The following is a 24,611-nucleotide window of genomic DNA, read 5'->3' on the forward strand; positions in this document are numbered from 1 at the left end:
CACACACACACACACACACACACATACTTAATTACGAATAAACAAATTTAGATTTAGAACTTAGATTGTGTGGGCTTGGCAGTGGGTGCGTAGGTCAACAGACATTTGGCAACAGTGGGCAGATTCACAGCTGCCTTCAGACTAAACAGCATCAGAGCATCTTTCTCTCTCTCCCCCTCTCATCCCACCTCTCTCTCTCTCTCTCTCTCTCTCTCTCTCTCTCTCTCCTCCTGTCTGTTTGCCTAGCCAACGAGGCCTGATCAGCGCATCAAATCACATCAAATACATCAGTAGCAGCAGCAGCCTTTGGAGACCAGTGCAGTTAGCAGCCGATCAGAGGCAGTCTAGCCTAGGCATTATGTGAGAGGGCTGGGTGCTATCCTGTGAAACCTTGACATGTTGACCCATCAATAACATCACACAATAAGACATACCGCTATTTGAAATGTGGACAGCCATAGTTTGGGTGAATCAAGTGAGCTTTATGGAGAGAACCAAGCGACTGGTGTCTGTAATAAAAGAGGGCTATAGCATAACTGCAATGTAAACATAATAATTATTACAGGGATGTATGCTGTATTAAAGTGAATATGCCAGACATCTCGGTTTAGGACTCACTAATGAAGCTGGGCCAAACTGCTGTCCAGTGACATTTGCTTTGGCTTAGTGCCGTCTCCTTATCTGCTAGTATCTCTCATCTGTTTGACTTTTAAGACACAAGGCTGGGGTTGGCCAAACATTGAACCGTAAGGGCTCAGACTTTGCAAACAGTGTATTTATCTCAAGGGAAAGAAGGAAAAGGAAACCAAATGTAAACAATTGACATTTACAGTAAAACAGGAAAAAAAGGCACTTCTTTGGAGATGGATTCTTATCTCTACAAACTCCTGTTCGTGTGGCGTTTGTTTTGGTTTTTGTTTGTCCTGTAAGTAGTCGAGAGACGCTCCAGCTGTCCAGCTACTGGACAAGGCCCTCGCTCTCCTCAGCTGCAGTGGCAGAGGCGTTGGGTATGTATGAGAGGGGAACAAACAGCATCTGTCGACTGCCAGTCTTGGACAAGCCCCTCACACAAACACACGCGCGCGCGCACACACACACACACACACACACACACACACACACACACACACACACACACACACGCACCCACGCACGCACGCACACACGCACACACACACACACACACACACACTTCAAGTCTTGAACTCCACTGGTACCCCCACTGTTTTGCTGTAAGTGTAAAAACATTTTTTTTTTTGAGTCAAGCCTAAAAACAGACCCGAAGACTGCAAAGTCGGCCCTCGAGGTATCCAACTTTCCGGGCTGTTTAGGCCTGGCAGATCACGCCGTACGTAGTGTACTCCCTGAAAGCAAACAAACAAAAACTGTTTCCATTTCTCCAGCAGCAGTCTGCAGCGCTGCAACAGATCCACCTGATAAAAGCCCTGTTCCCAGAGAGGCTGTGGAAAGGGTGGATGGGCATGAGGGGTTGGGGGTTGTTGGGGGTTGTTGGGGTGTGGTGAGGTCTTAGAAGTGGCTTGGAGAACAGAGATGGCTTGTTTTGTCATGCTAATTGGACCGGCCAGTACAGCAGCTGGAAGAATGCCAAGCAAGATGCATTAAGGAGAAAGAGGGAGAAAAGAGAGATGGAATGAAAAGAGCTCATGAAAACGAGTAGAAAGCTGATGTCGCTCTACACAGGAATCCAAACAAGCCTCGGATGTAATCAACAGGGATTTTTTAATGTATATTCAGGAAATGTTTTTGCTTGTGATAGGATGCATTCTCAAAAGTAAAGCAGTAAAGTTAGGATGCATTCTCAAAAGTAAAGCAGTAAAGTTAGGATGCATTCTCAAAAGTAAAGACTATTTGAAGAATGCATCTAGCTCCAAGGTACTGATGTACACTCAACTATTTGACAGGGCCCTTGTATGTTTCTGTTGTCTCTTCAATAGTCAGCTTGCCCATTTATGGCTTCTACATTTAAACCGGAAGCCCCAGATTTTTTCCTTCCCGAGATTTGACCCTGCTGAGGATCCATATTAAGTTACTAGTTACTGTGAGGGAAGCGGTGAGCCGAACACCCTGGCTTAACGCTCCCATTACAGACAAGGCGGCTGCACAGGCACAATGTGCGATGGGGTTGCCAGATGCAAGGTTTGCTGTTTGCATGCCAAATCAGCGGTGAACTCCAGCAAATCCTCCCGTGCGCTTTGGCAGTCTTCAGTGACTCTGCTGAAGGAATTACTGTACTCTGTCTCCAAACACAGAGGATTTACCTGTGTTTGGAGAGAAGCTCACATGTTCAAGGAACATTTAGTACATGCACCAATGGGCCAATTTCTTTCTTATCCTGTGCGGTTTGCACGGGACATCAGGATGTTTTCAGGATGTCTCAAATTACCCTGAGATTTTCACACTCACTTACACGGGGAATGTAATAGCCAGGAAAAGTGCTGACTGCCGAGATGCTGTTTTGGCTTTTAGTTGTTTACATAGGCAAGAGGTGAAATTCAACACCAAATGCAAATACAGGCCCCAGGGCTACTTATTTTTCCACATGGAGGAAAACAAGACACATGATCTATTGTGTGTGGACTATTAACTTGTTACAGACTCCGGCAAGGAAATAGATAGATATAGATAATAATAGATAGATAGATAGATAGATCACACAATTTGTATCAGCAACAGACAGATATTAATGGTACACATGGTTAAGAACACCATAAGATTATGTAAATGTAAAACGATATAAATAAAGGCAAAAAATAGTCCAAGAAGAACTAGAATGCGGCATAGGTCTCCACTCCACTGGACATACAGATCTTGTAGCCTGACTGCTTTTCTGAGGCATGGATGGATGGATAGGTAAATTAATTGATAGAGGTGTGGATGGCATGGATGGATGGATAGGTAAATGAAGTGATAGAGGTGTGGATGGATGATGGACGAGTGGCTAAGTGGACAGACGCTGATCTCTGTGTGGGCATTTCTGGGTGAGTGAGTGACAGGAGTGGACAGGCTGGCAGATGGCTGGAGGGCATTTTCTCGAGTGGAGACCTGCCTCCCTCTGCTTTTAGGGGGTGGGGTGGAGGTGGAGGTGCTGGGGGGAGTGCTGAAAGGATTTGAAGTGGCCTGACTTGTCTCTAATAGTAGAGCTTTCAGCCCATCGACAACCAAAATAAAAAAAAAAAAACACCCCTCTGAGCAGATTTAAACAGGAATGGCACAGATACAAAGACAGTAGTGTCTTTCGTTAGTGTCTCCGCCTCCTCCAAGAGGAAAGACAGAAGAGAGGAGAAGAGAAAGGGAGAGAAGAAAGGGAGAAGAGAAAGGGGGAAGAGAAAGAGAAAGAAAGGCTAGAAGAAGCAGCCTGTTGACAAGGGGGACTTTTTTTAAGCCTGTCTATGTTTTTATTCCTTTATTGCATTAAATCAGAGGTGTAGGAATGATTTGATTCTGTTTTAGTGCCCCTCTCTGTGTTCAAGACTTTCCTTTTTGTGGAACATCAAAGGTTCCTTCAGAGTTTGCAGGGAAAAAAGAGATTTTGGCCGGAGCCCTTTGTATGTCTGCCAAAAATGAGAATCTGAGAGCAATTGGGGGTTATTGACTCAAGGAGAACAATATGCCTTCAAGAGTGTGTTGCAACTTATTTTATGTGATGTTTTAAAATGACTCAGTCAGACAGGCTGACTTCTGTAGGACACCATGTGTACTGCTGTTAATCAAAAGTGTGTGTGTGTGTGTGTGTGTGTGTGTGTGTGTGTGTGTGTGTGTGTGTGTGTGTGTGTGTGTGTGTGTGTGTGTGTGTGTGTGTGTGTGTGTGTGTGTGCATGTGTGCAAGTTTAAAGTGATTAAAACTTGAGAAAGAGAGCAGCCTTTCTCTCTCTCTCTCTCTCTCTCTCTCTCTCTGTGTGTGTGTGTGTGTGTGTGTGTGTGTGTGTAAGAGAGTGAACAAGAGAGCGAATCACTTTTGACACAAGGTCTGCACACCTAAGCAAAAAACCACCCCGTCAATCTGTCCTCAGGCTGCAACCTCCGTGACAAATGTACCTTTTCATTTGGAGCACAACAATGCATGTCGAACAAAGTCTACCGTCAGCCCCTTAGATCTGACCAGGCCTTTGTGTTGTGGCCCAGAGTTCACATGGGGCAAGAGCTCCCAGCGGCTCAAAAAGGGGCTTAAGGTGCACAGCTCTCACAGGGCCCATGCAGGGGGAAAGGCCTACACATCACATTGCCATCAGCACCTGCAGATATGCTAAAGGAAACATTTTGAAATGAGGCTTTCTAGACACATTTTAGGACAAGGCCATAATGAGCTGTCACTTACTTTTATACTGCATTCCAGGAGATCCACAAGTACACTACGTCACACACTGCAGTGTAGCAAAGCATCCCACCTCCTCCCTGTTCTCCTCTCTTCATTAGTAACTGTAAACTCACGTTACCCCTTATTCACAGGGGGCGTCAGCAGCCATCGCACACGTCATCTCCACAATGTTTGCTTATTGCCAGTGCTCTAAGTCAGGCATCCCGATGGTCAACCAGTGAACTGATCATTTGGTTTCTGTGTATTAGCTATAATGGTGATAGTCTGTCTGGACCCAGGGGTGTAGTGGTAAAATAAGAGGTGGGTAAACTATGAATTCTGTGATCACGGTAAGGTGGACTGCGCCAAGCCGTATCAGATTTTTTAAAAAGGCATTCAGAACATGTTTTATGGTGGTGGAGGTTATTGTCCAATGTTTATAACAATACCAGTGGTATCAAATGGTTCCTAGAGTGTTGATGAGTGTACATATTGTGGATAATGCAGTGTGATTTTTGAATGTTAAAAGTTGCAAATGGTGAATAAACTCTTTTGAGAGGTGGATAAACTCTAATAAGAGGTGGATGAACTCTATTTCTGAAATTTCCGAGGAAAATAAACTGTGTTTACTTGCGTTTAGCCTCCACTACTTTACACCCCTGGTCTGGCGATGCTAACTCTCTTGTGAATACTTTGTCAGCTAAATAGCTGGAATGAGCTCTAAATCTAATTTGTCTCATACTAAGTTTTGTTAATCGAAGTTTTGAAATGTGTAATTTGCTAATGTGCCATTTAAGAGTGAATACTCACTGAGTGTTGTCTTCATTTTTAACGTCATATCATGATAAACTCAAGTCAGGCATCCAGAGTATACCCCCTCAGCATCCAGAAACCAATAATGCTCGTCTGTTTATTGTTCAGCTCCCTTTCTGAGGTGAAATATGCAGTTCATGTATGAGCTGAAATTCCATCCCTCACTTCCTGATTCCATGGAGACCCATGTGTGTTTTTCAGTTGCTGTCAGTTGCTGTCAGAATCAGTATGACAGGGTTGACCACCTCTCGCTGCGGTCCTCTCGCAAGCTAAGTGCGCTTCAGGACGGACTGCAGTCGTGTGGTGTGAGGCTAAACACACTGCTTATGTTAGATGTCAAAGATAATTAAACAGGCGACATCTCATAAAGTCAACAAGTGTGTACCCCATAAGCCTGCAGCAAAAAACCTGACAGCTTTTGAGGAGTTGCGTTTGGGCAATGTGTTTGTGTGCGTGTGTGTAAGCTATTTTTCTAGGGGGTGAGCACCTCAGTGTGTGGTTATTTGTGTGGAAGGTATGTGTGTGTGTTTTTTATGTTTCCCTGGACTGAAGGCTCTGTTGAACTGCATATGGCCCCCTAACTGGCTGGAATGCTGGCCGGAGCGTTGGGTGAAATCGGAGCCAGCAACAACGCTAGAGAGAGAGAGAGGTCCAGAGATTGAGCGAGCGAGCGAGCTCCCTGACACGGCACTGCCGGCTGACTGAGAGAGAGAGAGAGGGAGAGAGAGAGGGGGAGAGAAGGAGAGAGCAAAAGAAAGAATGGACCTGTCTCCGCTCCAGAAATAGTGTTGGATGTTTACCGGTTGAGAGAAGCAGCGGCCAGGGAGATAAGGCAGACCAAAAGCAGACGCACGCACGCACGCGCCCACACATGCACACACGCACACACGCACACACACACACGCACACACACACACATTGGTCAGAGGCTGCACAGCCAGGAGGAGGACCAGGCCTGAGCTTTGATTAGACCACCATGGAAGCAGGCAGACAGAATCAAAATTACAGTACACAAGAGCCAAGTGCTGTGCGCACACAGTAAATGCCCAGTCTGACTCACCCTACTCCAGCTGGGATGGCAAACACAAATGTTGCCTGACCACACACCTACATCAAGAAGGCATGCCTCTGGCCTGTGTGTGTGTGTGTGTGTGTGTGTGTGTGTGTTAGGTGTGTGTGTGTGTGTGTGTGTGTGTGTGTAAGAGAGAGAGAGGGTGTGTATGCGTGTATGTATGTGTGTGTGGGAGAGAGAGAGAAAGAGAGGGGGTGTGTGTGTGTGTGAGAGAGAGAAAGAGAGAGAGAGAGAGTGTGTGTATGTATATGTGTGTGGGAGAGAGAGAGAGAGAGAGTGTGTATGTGTGTGTGGGAGAGAGAGGGGGGGTATGTATGTGTGTGTGGGGAGAGAGAGTGTGTGTGTGTGTGTGTAGGAGAGAGAGAGTGTGTGTGTGTGTGTGTGTGTGGGAGAGAGAGAGTGTGAGGGATACAGATAATCACAGTTGAGGACATGGGCAAAGACCATGAAGACTGGCTTGTAATCCGGCGCACTGAGAGAGGAGAGCTGGTCCTTTATCAGAGGTTTTGGATTCTCCATGTCAGTGGGGATTTTAATTACCCCGTCGCCACCAAATACAAAACAATGGGTCCAGGGCTTACAAACCAATTAAAATGCAACAGTCAATAAACACGCATAGCCGCTTAGTAACCCACTTCCATATATATTCATGACATTTAGATCCACTTGGTAATGCAAGATGGTTGTGCACGATGAAGCACACACTGGTGCATCAGACTCTACTAACACCAGTTATGGCCGATTGCATCTGTACTGCCCTGTGCTGCAGGAGCACATTTAACAGCCCACCACAGAGCTTGATGGGAGTCTTAGTGACTCAGAACTCCGCGCAGTGCCAGACGGGTACATCACCCTCGCCGTAAAACCCCATCTGCAGCGCATTAGCATGTGAGTGCTGCAGTGTAAACACGCCGGTGTTGAGCAGTGCTGCCCAGGGCCCAGAGAGCTGGCCAGGGGCCTGGGCAGAAGCCGTGAGAGGGATCCAGTGGATTGATGAGGACCAGAGAGGGTTTTACGCGCTTATGATGAGGCAGCATTCCTTTCCAGTGAGGAGCCGCCCATGGCTGGCTCTCTGCTGTGTGTGTATGTGTGCGTGGGGGAGAGAGAGTGTGTGTGTGTGTGTAGGAGAGAGAGAGTGTGTGTGTGTGTGTGTATGTGGGAGAGAGAGAGTGTGAGGGATACAGATAATCACAGTTGAGGACATGGGCAAAGACCATGAAGACTGGCTTGTAATCCGGCGCACTGAGAGAGGAGAGCTAGTCCTTTATCAGAGGTTTTGGATTCTCCATGTCAGTGGGGATTTTAATTACCCCGTCGCCACCAAATACAAAACAATGGCCCAGGGGCTTACAGTGCACCAATTAAAATGCAACAGCCGAATAAACACGGCATAGCCGCTTAGTAACCCACTTCCATATATTCATGACATTTAGATCCACTTGGTAATGCAAGATGGCTGTGCACGCATTTAGCACACTGGTGCATCAGACTCCCTACTAACACCAGTTATGGCCGATTGCATCTGTACTGCCCTGTGCTGCAGGAGCACATTTAACAGCCCACCACAGAGCTTGATGGGAGTCTTAGTGACTCAGAACTCAAAGTGCAGCGGCCAGACGGTACATCACCCCTCGTCAGTGCAAACCCCATCTGCAGCGCATTAGCATGTGAGTGCTGCAGTGTAAACACGCGGTGCTGAGCAGCGCTGCCCAGGGCCCAGAGAGCTGGCCAGGGCCTGGGCAGAAGCCGGTGAGAGGGATCCAGTGGATTGATGAGGACCAGAGAGGGGTTTTTACGGCGATGATGAGGCAGCATTCCTTTCCAGTGAGGGAGCGGCCCATGGCGTGGGCTCTCTGCTGTGTGTGTGTGACCCTTCTCGCTCGCGGCGTGACTGCGGCGGATTTATTTATTTGTGTGCGTGTGTGTGTGTGTGTGTGTGTTTGTGTGTGTGTGCTATCTGAAAGTCCTGTGAGTGGATCTGAGCCTTGGTTTTCTAAGGCTCAGCAAATCCCCCCATAATGGTGCTCACTCAGCTCTGAATTTGAAATGACATTGAGAAGTCATTTAAGGCTCAGATGATTAGGACAGAAGCACTGGAACAAGAGGTAAATGAGAAGATTTGAGAAATGAACGTCTTTTGGTGCATTGTTTTGCTTGGTGTTAGTAGAATAGATTGAGTGCTGTTTGTATAACATACATTTTTGTGCTTGAGTGTGTGTGTTTGTAAATATGCATACGTGTGGGTTTTTGTGGGTTTCTTTTGTGAGTATTTGTGTGTGTGTGTGTGTTTGTGTGTGTGTGTGTGTGTGTGTGTGTGTGTGCACATACGCATGCGTATATATGTGCGTTTCTACACATTTGTGGGTCTAAAGCCCTGGGGCTTATTTACTCAGGGCCAAGTGTGGCATTTCCCTGCTGAGGGAGGCTAATTTGGACTGAGGCTATAAGGGGAAGCAGGCCCATTAGCGGTTTATGAGCTCAACCCTGTGGTCAGGTCCGAGATGTGTCAACAACCACCACACGGCGCACATCGAAAGATGGGAACCATGATGAGAGTACTTGTGTCTGGAGGACATACAGTGTATGACTGTGTGTGTGCCTGTGTACTTCACTATGTGTGAAAGTTGTGTGTATGTGTGTGTGTGTGTGTGTGTGTCTTTATTTGCACATAGTGTACTGTATGTGTTCAAATACTCAATACCATAAATTGCTAAGAATCCTGCATTGTTTTTGAAGGCCATAATTAGCTGACCTGTGCCACGTCAGGCTAGTATAAAGTCATCTCAGCTCCGCCATAGACACCTGTAGCCGTCATCGTGGCGTCTTCTGTTTGGCAGCCATGTGGAGACAGTGACAGCCAATGTCAGGTGGGTTTTTTTTTTTACTTAGACATGCCTTAACTCTGACTGGCAGCCTTGACAGCTTACCAGAGCAGATATGACATAGAGATGGCAGAGACCTCCCCCTCTGCATCAACTCTGCCACGGAGCATAACAGCACATCAAGAGGTTTGTAAACCCACTCGGGGTGAGGGGACAAGATATCTTTGGGACTTTTTGCCTATATGCAGATAGGATAGTTGAGAGAGAGATGGAGGTGGAATCAGGGGATGACCACCGGTCAGCCGGTCAGCTGGTCAGAATCAAACCCGTGTCCCCCAGAGGTGCCATTTTGGGTTGGGGGTGAGGGGGAAGAGTTAGGAAAAACGGCATTGCACCAGAGAGGGTTGAAGTAATCAAGCCTGTTAGTAATCAAGGATCTTTGATTGGACTGACAGTAGGCCCCTCATAGAACATACTTGCCAATAAGAATCTGGGGCCCAAATATCATATTCTTTGATGCTTTTATAATAAGGCTCAACATCTCTAGCAGCACCGCTGCCTCTCTGGCAGCTTATGTGGCCTGATGGAGAGAAACTTGAGCTGATGTTCGTTAGCATAGTGATCTAAAACAGACACGCATGGTAAACATTCAGAGCATGCAGGACTATGTTTAAGGCTGTTAAGGTTCTCAGAACAAAAACACGTAGCACACACATGCACACAGGTTTACACCACTCACAGGGTGGAGGCAGTGCTAATACAAAGTTTCACCCTGTACACTTGCAAGATGGATGCACATCTAAAAGGAACTAGCAGAGAAAACACATTATATTCATATGGACACACAAAGTAAATAGAAGCACCCACAAAGAATGACAAAGGGAGTATGCAAACTCATATACACACACACACACAGACACAGAGAGAGAGAGAGAGAGAGAGAGAGAGAGAGACAAACACACACAGACATACACACACATACACACACACAGAGACACACTCACACACACAGAGACACATACACAGAAAGTCAATATCTGTCCTTTCCTCCTTTCATCTCTTCTTTCTCTTTTAAGATTAAGAGAGCATGTCGTTTTCTTTGCCTTCCTCACTTCTACCATTATAGACAAAGCATCTGATTCCAGCTCTCTTGCAAGATGTGCAGTGAGTCTAATGAGGTGTATCTTGGACCAGCCTGAAACAGTCCCAGCGCATAGTTACTGCCCGTCTGAAGTAATGGCAACCAGATCACACCATGTTGGAATTGATTTGTGCTAAGCAATCACAGCCGTGATCTCTAAAGAATACCAGCCTCTTTTTATTTGAGTCTTCAGCGCGTTGAAGATGGAGGAGACCTCGTCTGATGTTCAAGAGGCATCTAAAGTGAAAGCACCTGGGCAGGGGTCGCTCAGAAGGGGCTTCTAAAAGAAGCAATGCACTGTTTCCATAAACAGCGCATAATGTCATTTTTGTTCTATATAGATTGAGTTTCTCTTGATTCTGAAAGCTCTGAGGCATTCCTTTGAATAAAAATGGCCTCCTAGCATCCCTTTGATTTTTCTCTCAGACATAAATGTTTGGGAATATATTCTGAAAATACACTGTAAGAAATACATCCCCAATATTGTGTTACAATGTTGGCTGTATTTTACACATACTATTCTAAACAATGTTCCTAGCAGTTCCTAGTTGTTAATCAGCACAAAGTATTTGTCTTAAGAGTGTGCGTGACAGTGAGGAAGTGTCAGCTGTACTTTACCTCCACCAAGAGAGGTTATGTTTTGGGTTTATTTTTCGGTTTTATTATTATATTTTTTATATTTTTATATTTATTTGGTTAGCTTGTTTGTTTGTCTGTCTGTCTGCCAGATTCCCCCAAAACCACCAGGGCATATTGGCCTTGGTGGAGTTTTTGCACCCTGTGGAATTTAATGCACACTGCGTCACTTAATCTATTCTCTCTTTAGTTTTTCACTGCTGACGTAAATAACAGTATTCATCTAATAACCTAATACTCCCAGCCTCTGCACAGCTATGCTATACATTGGCTCAGTGTTTTGTGGAATGTATAAATGTCCATTCCTTCAAGCCCTTACTTACTTATAAGGTTAAACTGTTTTCCTGCTCGTCCCTGCTCATGTGATTCACATACCGTACTTTCTCTCTCTGTCATTGTGTTGCCCCTTGCCTCATTATACAGGTTCATTCAGAGTGCACTGTTGGCCCTGGTCCAGTCTAACAAACTCTCTCTCTCTCTCTCTCTCTCTGTCTGCCTGTCCATCTCTCAGAACCCCTCCTCTCTGGACTGGTCCATTCAGGGCGCGCTGTCGTCGCTCTTCCCTCCCTTCGAGGCCACCGCTCCCACCGTTCTCAGCCAGCTCTTCCGCACCATCGACGAGCGTTTCCAGGGCGACGCGCTGCAGTGCCTGCTGGACTTCCTCATCCCGGCCAAGCACATCCTCGAGAGCGTGCAGCAGGCGGCCTGTGTGAGTGTGTCACTCAAACACAACAAAGCGTCTTACTTACTTAATACTTGATCTGTGTTCTGTGTTATTCAGTGGGAGTTTGAAATGTTTGACAGAGGAATTCCATTAATGTCATCTCGTCTCGCCCTGTTGACAGGCTGCTTACTCTGATGTGGTGTTCCGCTGCGAGGGCTGGCCGCTGTGCCTGCGCGACCGCGTGGTGATCCAGCTCGCGCCCATCAATCCCCTGCTGCTCCGCCCCGGCGACTTCTACCTGCAGGTGGAGCCTTTCGGAGACCAGGCGGCCCGCATTGTCCTCAAGAGCCTTCTGGCGCAGGGAGAGGGCCTGCTGGAGCAGGCAGGCGTGGGCTCGCACGCGGAGGCTCTGGAGGAGACGCCCATCCTGGAGACGTCCTACCCGTGCATATTCACCGAGGCCTGGCTGCGGGAGGTCAACGAGGGGAGGCATGGCGTGCCGCTTGGCACCTGCGTGCTCTCGTCTGACCAGGGCGTGGTGAAAGTGCCCTGGGCCGAGATCGCCAAGCCCGAGTTTCTGGACCGTCCTAAGAGCAGGGTGCCGAGCGCGAGCATGTCCTCGCTCCCGACGGGCATGGTGGTACAGGACGTCCAGATGGAGGCCTCCGCTCCCCCGTCGCCGGGGTCCCAGTCGTCCGTCCAGTCAGAACTCTTGTCGCTCACCATGGAGACGGTCATCCTTCCGGCCAAAGATGGCATTGCCGTCTCCTTGCGCCTCACCGGCGGAAATAACTCCAAACCTGTCAAAGTTGACCATGGTATGGCCGTCAACAATCCGTCCGGTAAGCCAGTAGGCTGGGTGTCACCCAACACATGGGACACCCGGCACAAGTGGGAGATGGAGGGTGAGTATGTGGACCTGGTGGAGTTCAACAAGGAGAAGGAGGCCCTCGCTCTCAGTAAGCCCACTGCGCCCAAGGGCCTCCCCCTCCAGGGCCTCAGGCCAGTCAGACCGGCCCCTCCAGCACCCAAACGGGACCATCCACCCCAAGGGGGACCCCTAAAGCTCCCAGGGGACCTGTGTGCGCCATACAGCAAAGGAGTACCGCTCACCCTCGACCTGGAGTCCAAGAACAGGCACCGCGAGTCGTACCTGGCTGCCTTAATGAACCCTGTCTGTTTCGGGGGCAGTTTGGCACCACTGGAGGAGACTGGGGCTGACGTAGAGGAGCCTTGCCTCAGTGTGGAAGGAGGCTATGGGCCTGGGGGTCCAGCACAGATGGCTCAAGCCTGCCTGGCTGGCTGTCCCTCTCAGACCACCCCTGAGGGAGAGAGTTCGCCGAAGCCCAGACAGGCAGGGCCACCTGGGCAGCCGTGGGGCCCAGCAAACTGTGGGGGCCACCCAACGAACGCAGGGGCCCCTCTACAGCCTCCGCTTCTGCAGCACTGCCACCAGCCAGACTCCGCTGGTGGTCGGGAAGGACTTCAAAGGGGTGTCCACGGTGTCCAGAAATTCCCCAAAACCCAAATGTTACATAAACTTGGGCAGCCGTGCAAACCACCTCTGGACGTGCGCCTGGCCTGCCAGGGCTCCTCTGAGACAGAGGGTCAGCAGCAGCAGCAGCAGCAGACTCCTCTGTGGCACCAGGACCCATGTCAAGCGAAAGACCATAGAGCACCCCTTCAAAGCCAGACCCCACACCAGGCTGCAGGGCCACAACCTGCGTCCCCCACCAAGAGTCCAGCGCTGCCGTACCCTGTGCCAGGAGTAGAGGGCCACTGTCCAAACAGCCGCGCTGTGACGCAGGGCGCTCCGGAGACCCTGGCCCAGGCAGAGGTCCCGAGGCTTTGGGGCAAGGGCCGGGCCAAGCAGCACTCGCTGTCGTCCGTGTCCGACTCGGCCCGAGAGTGCCTGCAGGCCCACAAGATGCCCAGCAGGAGCCTGAGCGATGTCTGCCCCGAGGTCATTCCTACCATCCGCGTCATCCAAAACAAGAAGACCACGGCCTTTGGCCTGGTGTCCCCGAAAATGGACAGGAAGGCCCAGTCTAAACAGTCCAAAAAAGGTAACAATGAGGAACGTTTTAGCACTCAGTTCATGGTGTTATTCTTTGTGTTGAGGTGAACCTGGAAACTGCTGTTTCTACCTTCCCAAACCTCTTTTCTGTAAATGTGTAATGTTCGTAGGATGCAGTTCCTGCCCACACGTGCTACGCTTTAAATTTATGGTATAGCACATGTATAGCAGCATATTTTAAACACATCTTACAATGTAAACAGAGTTTGAATGAATATATGGCAGAGCTACAGAGCAAGGGCCTGTGTGTATATCTTGGTGCAAGTTAATGCCCAGGGTGAATCCTTCATAAACACACAGTGATTTAAAGAAAAACCGTGACCAAATAATTTGTCCAAGCCTGGCAGGTCAAAGGTGAATAAAAAAAGTGTCCAAAGATGAGAGGTCAGAGTTCAGAGGGCAAGGGAGTCAGTGGCGTTCCAGAGGGGGAATTCCAGAGAGCTCTTCTCGGCCTCGCCCTCTCAGGCAGAATGGAGACATTCATGAGCCGAGCGGAAATAACTGTGACCTCCTCCTCACATCTCTGGGCTTAGAGAGGAGGCCCGGGAGCACTGCATGAGGAGAGAGTGAACGTGGCATTCCTTTAAAGGGTAGGAGCATTTTAGGGAGAGAGGGAGAGAGAGAGGGAGAGACATGATGGGACAGTGAGAGAGAGAGAGAGAGAAGGAGAAAGATAAAGGCAGAAAATAACAAAATAGAACAGAGACACAGCCATGTCCATTATGTCCATTCTGAGACAACAATCGAAAACATTCAAACACCCTATTCACTGTTCAAACATACTGCAATGCAGTTAAAGGCTGAGTCAGGTGATGCACTCAGGCAGAGCAGCAGTGTAGTAGACAATCCCCCCCCTGGATCCTTCCCACGGGCAGAGCAACCCAACCAGTGATAAGGGGATTGGGAGAGATGCCTGTCAAAGTGTCTGAGGAAGTGGAGGGAAGAAGACAGAGCAACTTTTGTTGGCCTAATTGGCCAGTTAGTGATCAAAGTGAGGCCCATCAGCAAGACAGCTTCAATAAGGAGCCATTACCCAATGAGGCGCGGCTCCCTCGAACAGCTGGGACACTGTACGCCAAGCTCAGCCGGCCCACGCCAACACACGCTGTCTGTCAGAGGAGGAGGAGGAGGAGGAGGAGGAGGAGGAGGAGGAGGAGCGCTCAAAAGGAAGCTTTGCAGTTGAAGATGTACAGAAACGTTTCCGATTAACTTGGATTGGAATGCAAGGTTGTTAGGCCTTTAGACCAACAGGCCTAATGGTGAATTGACTTCATTAGGCTGAGTTGCTGTGAATGGTTTAGGGCTCTGGATATTAAGTTACAGTACACACTGTAGCCAGATACCATGACAGTGAGGTTAAAATGGCATCCAAATCAGGGGGGAGCCTTTGAACCATGTGAACTTATGACTTTTGGCCAGACATCTCAGGTCAGGCAGGATTATAACGGTCTCCCTAGAGTCAGCCCCTATTCCCAAGCTCTATCTCCAGGGTTACAGTTTGTCAGGTCACTCAATCAAGACATAAATGCTAATAATGGACATCTGGTTTACTGTACGTGTATTCAGAACCGGTTTCACACATTGATTTAGCCTAGTTCTAGACTAAAAGTCTCAATTGAAGTTCTCCTTAAATAAAGGACTAGGGATTATTTCATCCATGTATGGGAAGCTGCCCCTCAGTGTCTCATATATATTTGTCTTACTTTTTCATCTCCTCTTGATTGGACAGATGTTTACCAGTCTGAACCGGGCACCCCTCAGGCACCAGACCGGAAGCTCCAGCCGCACCCTACTGACCAGCCTCCAGCTGCCCAGGGGAAGCACCCCGTTGCTGGGCCCAGGTCCTCAGCGAGCCCCCTCTTTAAACCGCTCCATCCGGACAGCATCACTCTCCTGCCTCTGGGCCTCGCCTGCTTGCCAGGTAACTGAGCTCTGAGCAGCTGATTAGCATCTCCAACAAGGACGTCAGTCTGTGTGATGCCCCCACTGATAAATGTGTTGCTTCGTCCCCGCAGTTACCTTGGCCAGCACCACATCACTGTCTCCCAGAGACACCCTTTAGAGACTCAATCAGTCCCCCCCCCACCCCCAGCTCTGTCTCGGCTCTCTATCGCTTTCATCTGACAGCCCCCTCCTCCTCCCATTACCTAGTCCTTACCTAGGCCCAGCCACATTGTGTGCTTGTGTTACCTAATTACAGCTATTTGTGTGTGTCTGCATGTGTGTGTGTGTGTGTGTGTGTGTGTGTGTATCTGTGTATCCGTGTGTGTGTGTGTGTGTGAGTGTGTGTGTGTGGTGTGTGTGTGTGTGTGTGTGTGTTTGTTTGTGTGAATTTATGTGTATAAACTAAATTGGTTAAATGCAGGTTTGTTAAACAGCAAGGGGAATCACACATAGACCTCTTCCACTCATTATGTCTTTTGATCCCGTGAAAGGAAATCACACATCTGTTCCCAGATTAGCTTTCTAATGTGGTGCCAAACGCACCCCTTCCCTACACCTCCAATCATGTGTACAAACGAGCCAAACCTATCAGGGGGTTTGGACTAATTACAGGCTCTAGTGTTTCCAAAGGCTTGCTGTTTCCGTGTTTGCATATGTCTTTGAGCTGCGACAACGTGTTGTCCTTCTTTTCTCTGATAAGAATCAAACCCTCCAACATCTAAGGTGTAGACACACATGCACACACACAAACACACCCACACATGCACGCACACACACACACACACATTCTCTCTCACACACACACACACAGACAGACAGACACACCCACACATAAAGAGGCAGACAGACAGAAAGACACACACTTTCTCACTCTCTCTTCATACACACTGCACTACCAATGCTGAGTGTCTTTGTCTCTCTGTAACAGGAAGTAGGGACCGTGCGGGCCGGGCGGTGCTGGAGGTCCATGGGGACAGGAAGGGCTGGACATGCCCCCTGGTGACCTCTGTGGAGCTGTGCAAGCTGCTGCTCTACCTGCACTCCATTCCCAGGTTTTTTTTTTTTTTTTTTCAAGATTCAAGAATTGTGACAAAGAATTTGTCACATGCATAATTTGTGGAACAAAAAGCAGTGAAATGGGGATTGTGACTGGAACTCCCAACTGTGCAAAGTTTAAAAATAATAGAAAAGTAAGAAGATAGAAAACAGAAGGGGGGTGGGGATTAAATAAAATAAAATTTACAGCATGTGCTGGAAGCTCAAACGCGCAATGTGTAGTATTTGTTAAAAAATATGTTCCAAATAATAAAACCATTCCAAATAAATAGATAGATATAGATAGATAGTTAGATAGATAGATAGATAGATAGATAGATAGATAGATAGATAGATAGATAGATAAATGTACTTTAATTATCCCACAGGGAAATTCAGTTGTTTCAGCAGCCTTAAGAACATACAGCAAGCACACATATAGTCCACATACATAAACAAAAAAATACTTTCACCCACAAGACACAGCATGTGGTAGCTGTCAAGGTACCATACACATCAAAGTGTAACTGCCTAGTAAGACATAAATCAAGACAACTGCCTCCATAATCCAGAAATAGCAACGGCATGTGAGCAAATTGCCAATAATAACTTCAACAAAATGGCACTTCTGATTGGTCTTTCGCTGTCTGAAACAACCAGGCTCTTGCATCCCCAAAGCAACTCAGTTTTCCTCATCTAGTGCTAGGTAGACACACTGCAAAAACTGCTTATCTAACAAAATCTAACCAAGTGTTATTAATCTTATATCAAGATAAAAAAAACTAGTTGGTATTGTTTTCAGTATAAAGAGACTTACCTAGTGCTTTCTTGTGAAATCATTTGACTTAATTAAAAAAAAAAATTGACTTATTTTAAGACATCTCATCTTGAAAACAAGCAAATTTGTCTGCCAGTGCATTAAGCAAATTTGTCCTAAAAACAAGCAAATTTGTCTTGATAAGACCTCTTAAAATAAGTTAAAGTCTTCTTAAATTAAGTCAAAATGATCTTTTGAGAGGGCGCTAGGTAAGTCTTTTCATACTAAAAACAATACCAAATAGATTTTTTAATCTTAATATAAGATCAATAACACTTGGTTAGAATTCATTTTTTGCAGTGCAGGACTGCATCGGCTCTGTGCTGAGACGTTCTTCTTCTACCTCGGGACAGATCTGTTTGGACTAGTGGGGGCCTTTGCACTCATGACTTTGTAATGCATGTTGTGTAGTTGTGTTCTTTATCAACACTTGCAGGACCCAACACAGACACAGCAGCATCTTTGCATCAGTTGCCACTGGGTTGGCATCAGCTGCATCTGGGTAGCAGCAGCATGAGCAGATTTAGTCCGCCATAATCCAACGAGTTACAATGTTACATAAATAAAGTGTGTACATAGAGTTTGCACTCTAATATCATAGTATATTATGATTCAGCCATTCTACCATACAGACACAGCTGAAAATGCGTAGCAACTGTAAAATACTGTAACTGTGATGGACTGTCAGGGTAAAAAAGAAGTGGTGTGTAGTGACATACAAAAACCTGTAGATGGCAGTGACAGTCCACTGGCAGCACAATATGTGAGTGCCTGTTCTGGTGATGCTAAGATGGTATTGCTTTGTGTCTAGTCGCCAAACATACAGTGATTTTAGGCATACTTCCTATGGCTCAAAAAGGCCTTTACTATATGAATACCACTTTATTTGACACTTTTACAAAGTTTAATTAGATCTGAATAAGGCAGTGTAGACAGTGGGCGTGCACATTTTTTTGGTATGATTCTGTATGTAACTATGTGTAGAGTTTGAGAAATGGGATTGGGCCTAAGGGAGTGATGTTTTAGAGTGAGCCTTTTCATCCACCACACTTAGTACACAGTAGTGAAGCAAAGTAAACTGGTCTTTACATCTGTCACACATAACACTTTAAACAGAGCCGAGCAGAACACGTCACCCCACCTCACAGTACTAAGTGGAATGGCAGCTCATCAAACATAGGAATGTTTATGTAGTTTTGAAAGGCAGGGAACCATATACTTATACTATACCTGAGACACCTGACAAGATTTCCTGTGAAAGATGCATTAAAGCACAACTGTTCCCACTGTAGTATTTTTATGATATGCTTATAATGTGTTTAATAGATATTTGTGTTTGTGTCTCTCGGTATTTGTCTGTGTGTGTGTGTGTGTGTGTGTGTATTGTGTGTCTTGGCGTGTCGCGTGTGTCGCGTGTCGGTAATGGCGTGTGCGTGTGGTGTGCGTGGCAGTGGTAATGCGTGGCGTGTGTGTGTGTGTGTGTGTGTTGCAGGAAAGAGGTGCGGGACTTAGGGCTGACGCTGGTAGTCGACGCCAGAAGGGTCCCTCCTCCCCCTGTACTCTACAAATCCCTGCTTATGATCCAGGTGAGCCCAGCCCACACACACATGGTGTCACGCCAAATAAAGCACGGCATGCAAAACGCATTAGCTCAGGAAGATTTATTTATAAGTTTAACAGCGGATGAACTGCTTGTGAGTTATAAGGTTAAAGCATTATAATAAAAATATAAACATGTGCAAAGCTTAGAGCAGTATTTGATATTCTGAGCAGATCTGGCGATCTTGCCTCACTCTTTGCTCTGACAAGTAGACTAAACATGCAGCTAGAATAACAAAAATAGGACATCTGTCTGTACTTGCAAAGCCCATTTCTTCTGTTCTCACTATTAGAAAAGAATGTGTTTACATAAGTGTTTACTCTACATAAGCTGGAGTTCATACTAAAAAGCTTGTCTTCGCCTCAGTCTTTCTCCTCCTCATTCTTTGTGTCTCAGATGTCGTTCATAAGGCTGTTACTTTTCATCTCTGATCTATTTTTTCCTCTCATACCTTTTCATAGCAGCATTCTAATTTATCTGTCTTGCAGTTATGCAAATACACATCACGCACACATACTCTCTCACGCGCACACTTGCTCACACTCTTAAGCACGCACACACACACACACACACACACACACACACACACACACACACACACACACACACACACACACACACACGCACACATGCACACACACTTACTCATATCTTGGCCTCTTTCTCTGTGTGAAATAGGAACAGGCGCTGCATGCTGTGCACGGGATCGTAGTGTTGGTGGATAAAGAGCTGAACCCGCGTCCAGACAGACACACAGGCCTGCAGGTCAGATACAGCCCATAATAGTCCACTCACCTATGGCTGCCAGTCTCACAAACTCACACAAATCATGTTATCTTATGACTTCAACATTTACTATACATACATTATATACATAGATTACATGCTGGCGGAGATACAGTGTCTAATTAGTGTATGTCTGTATTTGTATGTGTATGCAAATATGTGTGTGTGTGTGTGTGTGTGTGTGTCTGTGTCTGTGTGTGTGTCTGTGTCTGTGTGTGTGTGGTCTAGATGGACATCATCACCTCCCTGAAAGCTCTACATAAGATTGTTGATGGACAGCAGCTGACCTCTGACCTGGGTGGGACTTTCCTCTACAAGCACAGTGATTGGCTACATTTCCACCAGGTATTGATGGTGTTTTGTGTTGAGTGATTGACAGGTTGGCGGTCTGCCTTTTCGATCAAATGTTATCAGCTGATGTCACTGAGTTCTCCTTTGGTTGAATAAATAATGGGAACAGACTGCATTTTTAAAATGATGTCAGGAAAGAAACTCCTTGTTAAGCAGAATGTGTCAAACTTGTCAGCCTGGAATCACTACTCCCTGACATTTGCTATTCTAGGCTGAACTTTAGGCATTAAACAGACGGCTGATGTATTTTAGTTAGCCAAGTTTCAAGGCCAAACTTAAAACAGTATGTTTCTGTACAATTCCTCTACAGTCTATCAGTGTTGAGTGCCATTAAATGTCACATTGACAATGTTTAATTATGGTTGAGATTCATTTCAAGCTTTTATCTTGTTTTAGAAAATGGCCGTCTTCATGACTGACCTTCAAGGTGCCGCCACACTTCTCCAGAAAGCCATTAAGAAATTAGACAGCGTCAGGAAGATGGACACTGTTAAGGTACTGCGGTTTTGTCTAACATTGACTCATCCTCCTCAGGTCCTCCTCATGTCCTTGACCGTGTTTGTTTGGCTCTGTAGCCCAGTGCCTGGGCGGATGCTTCTCCATGCCAAAGCTCATTCAGTTATCGCTGTTTTTATGCTGTATGTGTACGGTCAGGATGTAAAGGCGTGCATAGAGGAGCAGCGGAGTTCGATGAAAGAGGTCCTAGAGGACACCAGATTGGTCACTTTACAGAGGGAGGGAGGGGCTATCCTTGCCCGAATGAGGAAGGAGGAATTTCGATTTGCCCTGTCAGAAGACTACAGGTACACTCATGGCGCGTCCTTCACGCTCCATCTCTTCTCATAACAGAATGATTCTGGTCGAATGTGGTGCAACACAAATGCTTTATCACAACATCCATAATACAGTAATTTCCTGTGTATAAGCCGCAGGGCAGTGTTTTATACAAGTTAAAAGAAACAAAACCATATTAATACCGTATTAACTGCCCCCGTGTATTAACCTCATAGCTGAAGAAATTTAGCAAAATCAATGTATAAGTAAGTTGGGAAATTACGGGGATACAGTACAGGCCATTTCAATGCGTTTTCTTTATTTTCATGACTATTTACATTGTAAATTCTCACTAAAGGCATCAAAACTATGAATGAATGCAAAGTTATTTGGCCCACAGATTGATATTTGTCAAGTTATGGATTGCTGAATATGGTATTACGTAAAAAAAAAAAAATAGCAACTTTGAAGAAACTAGAATATAAGACATGTTTTCAGTTATTTCACACTTTTTTGTTGAGTACATAATTCCACATGTGTTCATTAATAGTTTTGATGAATCTACAATGTAAATAGTCATGAAAATAAAGGAAACGCATTGAATGAGAAGGTGTGTCCAAACTTTTGGCCTGTACTGTATGTGATTTGACATCAGCATGTTCTGCAACACAATGATAGAATGCTACAGAAGTTATAGTGTATATAGTGTATATAATGACAGAGTTGAAACTGTGCATATAACATCAATGGCTGTACCACACGAGCTCATGTTGTCTGGTCTCTGTCTCTATTCAGAGATGCCATGGAGGCGGTACGGAGTCTGTATAACCAGGTGGAGGAGAAGGTCCACTCCCTGGTCATGAGGTCTAACCAGTCCCTGCAGCACCTGGACTACCTGCTCCAGCTGAGGACCATGGAGGACAAGATCACCTGGGTAACTGCAGCAGATGCAAGAAGCACAAAAACAAGCAAAGCCAAGAGCTTCGAGCAAAATCTGTCATGCACACTCTATCGTGTGACATATGAGTAAATTGCTCTGACCCACTGAGACTTGCATTCAGGATCTTGCTCTTGGTTTGAAATTAGCAAAAGGATTTTGCCAAGTTATTGAATTAGCTTTAGTTCATGTGTGGTTGACAGAAGCTGGTGCAGATGGGTGCAGTAATAGACTGAGCTATTTAGAGACTTCTGAACTATGAAATGGCAATACTGTAGCTCTTTAACAGCTGGATTGGGCTTTGTGGCCCAGGCAGAATTGACTAAGTCCCAATAACAGTACGAATGGCCACAGAGAAATAAGCATTAAGCCTTGCTGATTTATGCATATAAGTGCACATGTATACTGCCTAAGGGACTTTGGCATGCATACTGTAGAATATTTCTGTCCTAGATGAAGACACAGCATTTGGGCCGTGCTGCATGGGAACTGATCATATTAGTGTTGGTTACACTGAACACAGTGTTAATGTGCATTAGTGCATCCATATCAGATAGCTCTTTGTACGAGGAACAACACAGCCCCCCCCCCCCACACACACATACACACATTCAGACACACACACACACACACACACACACACACACTCAGACACACACACACACACACAGACACACATGATGCATGCACACACAGTTGGAAACAAAATGAAAAACAAAGGCCAGCTGTTGAGACATTTCATGTGTGAAATGTGGAGGTGACTCTCAGTGCAGTCAGCCCCTTCCATTAATCACCACGGCAGGCTTAATCAGCGCCGTCTGCTCACCCACATCCCGGTTTTACGGTCCCACTCGGGTAAACGCGCAGCACGAGGCAGCCAGCCCAGAGCAGCACAGTGAATGGGAATTAATCGGCCGCCTTCTCCTTCGCCCGTTGTTCCCCAGATCAGGGAGTGGTTCGCCACAGAGGAGCAGTCCTGGCTGAGAGAGGTGAGCTCCGCTGAGGACCGACTGGACACGGTGGAACAGAGGCTCCAGCACCTCACCTGCTCCCTCAGTAAGGCCAAGGTAAAGGATCTAAGATAAATGAAATGTCCATGTTGTTATCGTTCAGCTTCTGACGTTCTTGTAATTAAAAGAGGAATGAAACACAACAGGTTGGGTAGTTTTTGTAAATGACCCAGAACTTACAGAGCGAACAAAATGTACCAGGAGAAATGATTTGTTCTCAGGCACCTGCACAGACCATCTGGAGAGAACATTAAAGTTAATTCACACGCACGCTGCGGTTCCTCGGAGAAAGCGGAATGAGTTGCCTCGGGGGCAGGGCCCTACACATTTCACGACACGTGGAACACACACCACGGCCAACATGATGGTGTGTGTGGGAATTGTCAGCTCAGCTAATGGCTTTTTGTCTCGACTGCAGGAGTGGAAGGTCGAAGCAGAAGGGCTGGTGCAAGAAGCCGACAAGATCCACAGGGCTTCGTACCCCGAAGCCGAGGTGTTCCGCGCCCTGGTCACTACTTTAAACACCGACCTGGCAGAGAGACTGTCGCGGGCTGAGCAGTCTCAGGCCGTGCTGGAGACGACAGCCCGTCTGTACAGGTTCTGTGAACAGGTCAGTCCAGAGGGCCAGTAGTTCCACAGGGTAAAATTAACGGCTAATTGAATGATAAACCACAAACGTAATAGTATAGGTTAAACACTCAATCAATCTATTAAAGCCCAGTTAGCATAGCCTAACACATTAATTAGGCCATTAAAGCCTGTTTTAATTGCATCCCAATTGAAATGCGTGTTGTGTCTGTTCCCAGGCCATGGCTCTGGCTAAGGAGTGCGAGCAGTATCTGGAGCACGTGGGGAGTGCGTGCTACCCTCACAGGGCCAATGCGGGCGCAGTGAGGGCCTTCGAGGAGCGGTTCCGGAGCTTTTCCGCCGAGCGCTTCCAGGAGGCCAAGGCCGACGCTCTGGCTCTGGGAGGCCCGGTGGGGATGAAGATGTGGGCTGCGGCCTGGGCTCACTGCCAGGACGTCAGCGGGAGACTGCAGGGGAGGCTGAAGGCCTCGGACGAGGGCCAGGCGTCGCTGAGAGGAGCCGAAGGTCCGGGGGCGGCAGAGGCCACGTCTCCACCTCACAGTCCGAGCGCACCAGCGGCAGTGCCACTAGCAGCCTCAGATACTCCCACCCTTGAATATAGAGAGTGCGATCGGAGGGGCTCCTCGATGGGCTTGGCCGAGAGCCGAGACAGCCGTGCCAGGCAGAGTGAGGAGGCCACGGTCACCTGTTTCAACCTCCACTTCAAACCTGAGGGGAAAGGGAAGAGAGCGGCCAACGCCCCTGCAGTCGCCCACAAACTAAGCAACGATCTCAAGGCTCCTCAGCCCCCTGCTAGCACAGAGAACCAGGCCAGGGCCAACCCTCCCCTGACGTGTCCAGCAGAGACCGCTGAGGTACCGATGGCCCCCTCCAGCCCAGGCAAAGCATCGGCCGACTTCGTGACACTCCAAAACGAAATAGAGCAAAAGATCTCAACTCCTCCTCTGCCCTCAGCCACGGAGACTCAAGGTCACGCTGGCCAGTGCTCGTCAGGCGGAGCGTCCAGTAGCGCCCCCCTAGCCACCGCCAGGTGGTGGAGGGGATCCCGGGAGCAGCACAGCCACAGTGAGGACGACCTGCGGAGGATGGAGGAGCCCGCTGACCGGCCGCCGTGCCACCGCGCCCTCGGCCGCTCACACAGCGAGGGCTCGTGCGTGAGCAGCGCTCGCTCCTCGCGCCACACAGACGCCGCGTCCACATGCACGTCCACTTGCGCCGTCTACGGCAGC

General features: G+C 47.4%; 1 protein-coding gene across 1 annotated transcript in view; it reads left to right on the plus strand.

The window, feature by feature from the left end:
• Window positions 1-24,611, plus strand: part of quo (quattro) — a 35,625-nt gene that overhangs the window by 2,376 nt on the left and 8,638 nt on the right. Inside the window, 13 exon segments of the mRNA XM_048254996.1 lie at window positions 11,311-11,508; window positions 11,645-13,529; window positions 15,270-15,461; window positions 16,413-16,536; window positions 18,829-18,922; window positions 19,615-19,701; window positions 19,951-20,067; window positions 20,470-20,568; window positions 20,728-20,876; window positions 21,643-21,781; window positions 22,729-22,851; window positions 23,213-23,404; window positions 23,601-24,611. Of these exon segments, the coding sequence (XP_048110953.1) occupies window positions 11,311-11,508; window positions 11,645-13,529; window positions 15,270-15,461; window positions 16,413-16,536; window positions 18,829-18,922; window positions 19,615-19,701; window positions 19,951-20,067; window positions 20,470-20,568; window positions 20,728-20,876; window positions 21,643-21,781; window positions 22,729-22,851; window positions 23,213-23,404; window positions 23,601-24,611 (4,410 nt within the window).

This window comes from Alosa alosa, chromosome 10, assembly GCF_017589495.1.
Source record: "Alosa alosa isolate M-15738 ecotype Scorff River chromosome 10, AALO_Geno_1.1, whole genome shotgun sequence".
NCBI classification, from domain to species: Eukaryota; Metazoa; Chordata; class Actinopteri; order Clupeiformes; family Clupeidae; genus Alosa; species Alosa alosa.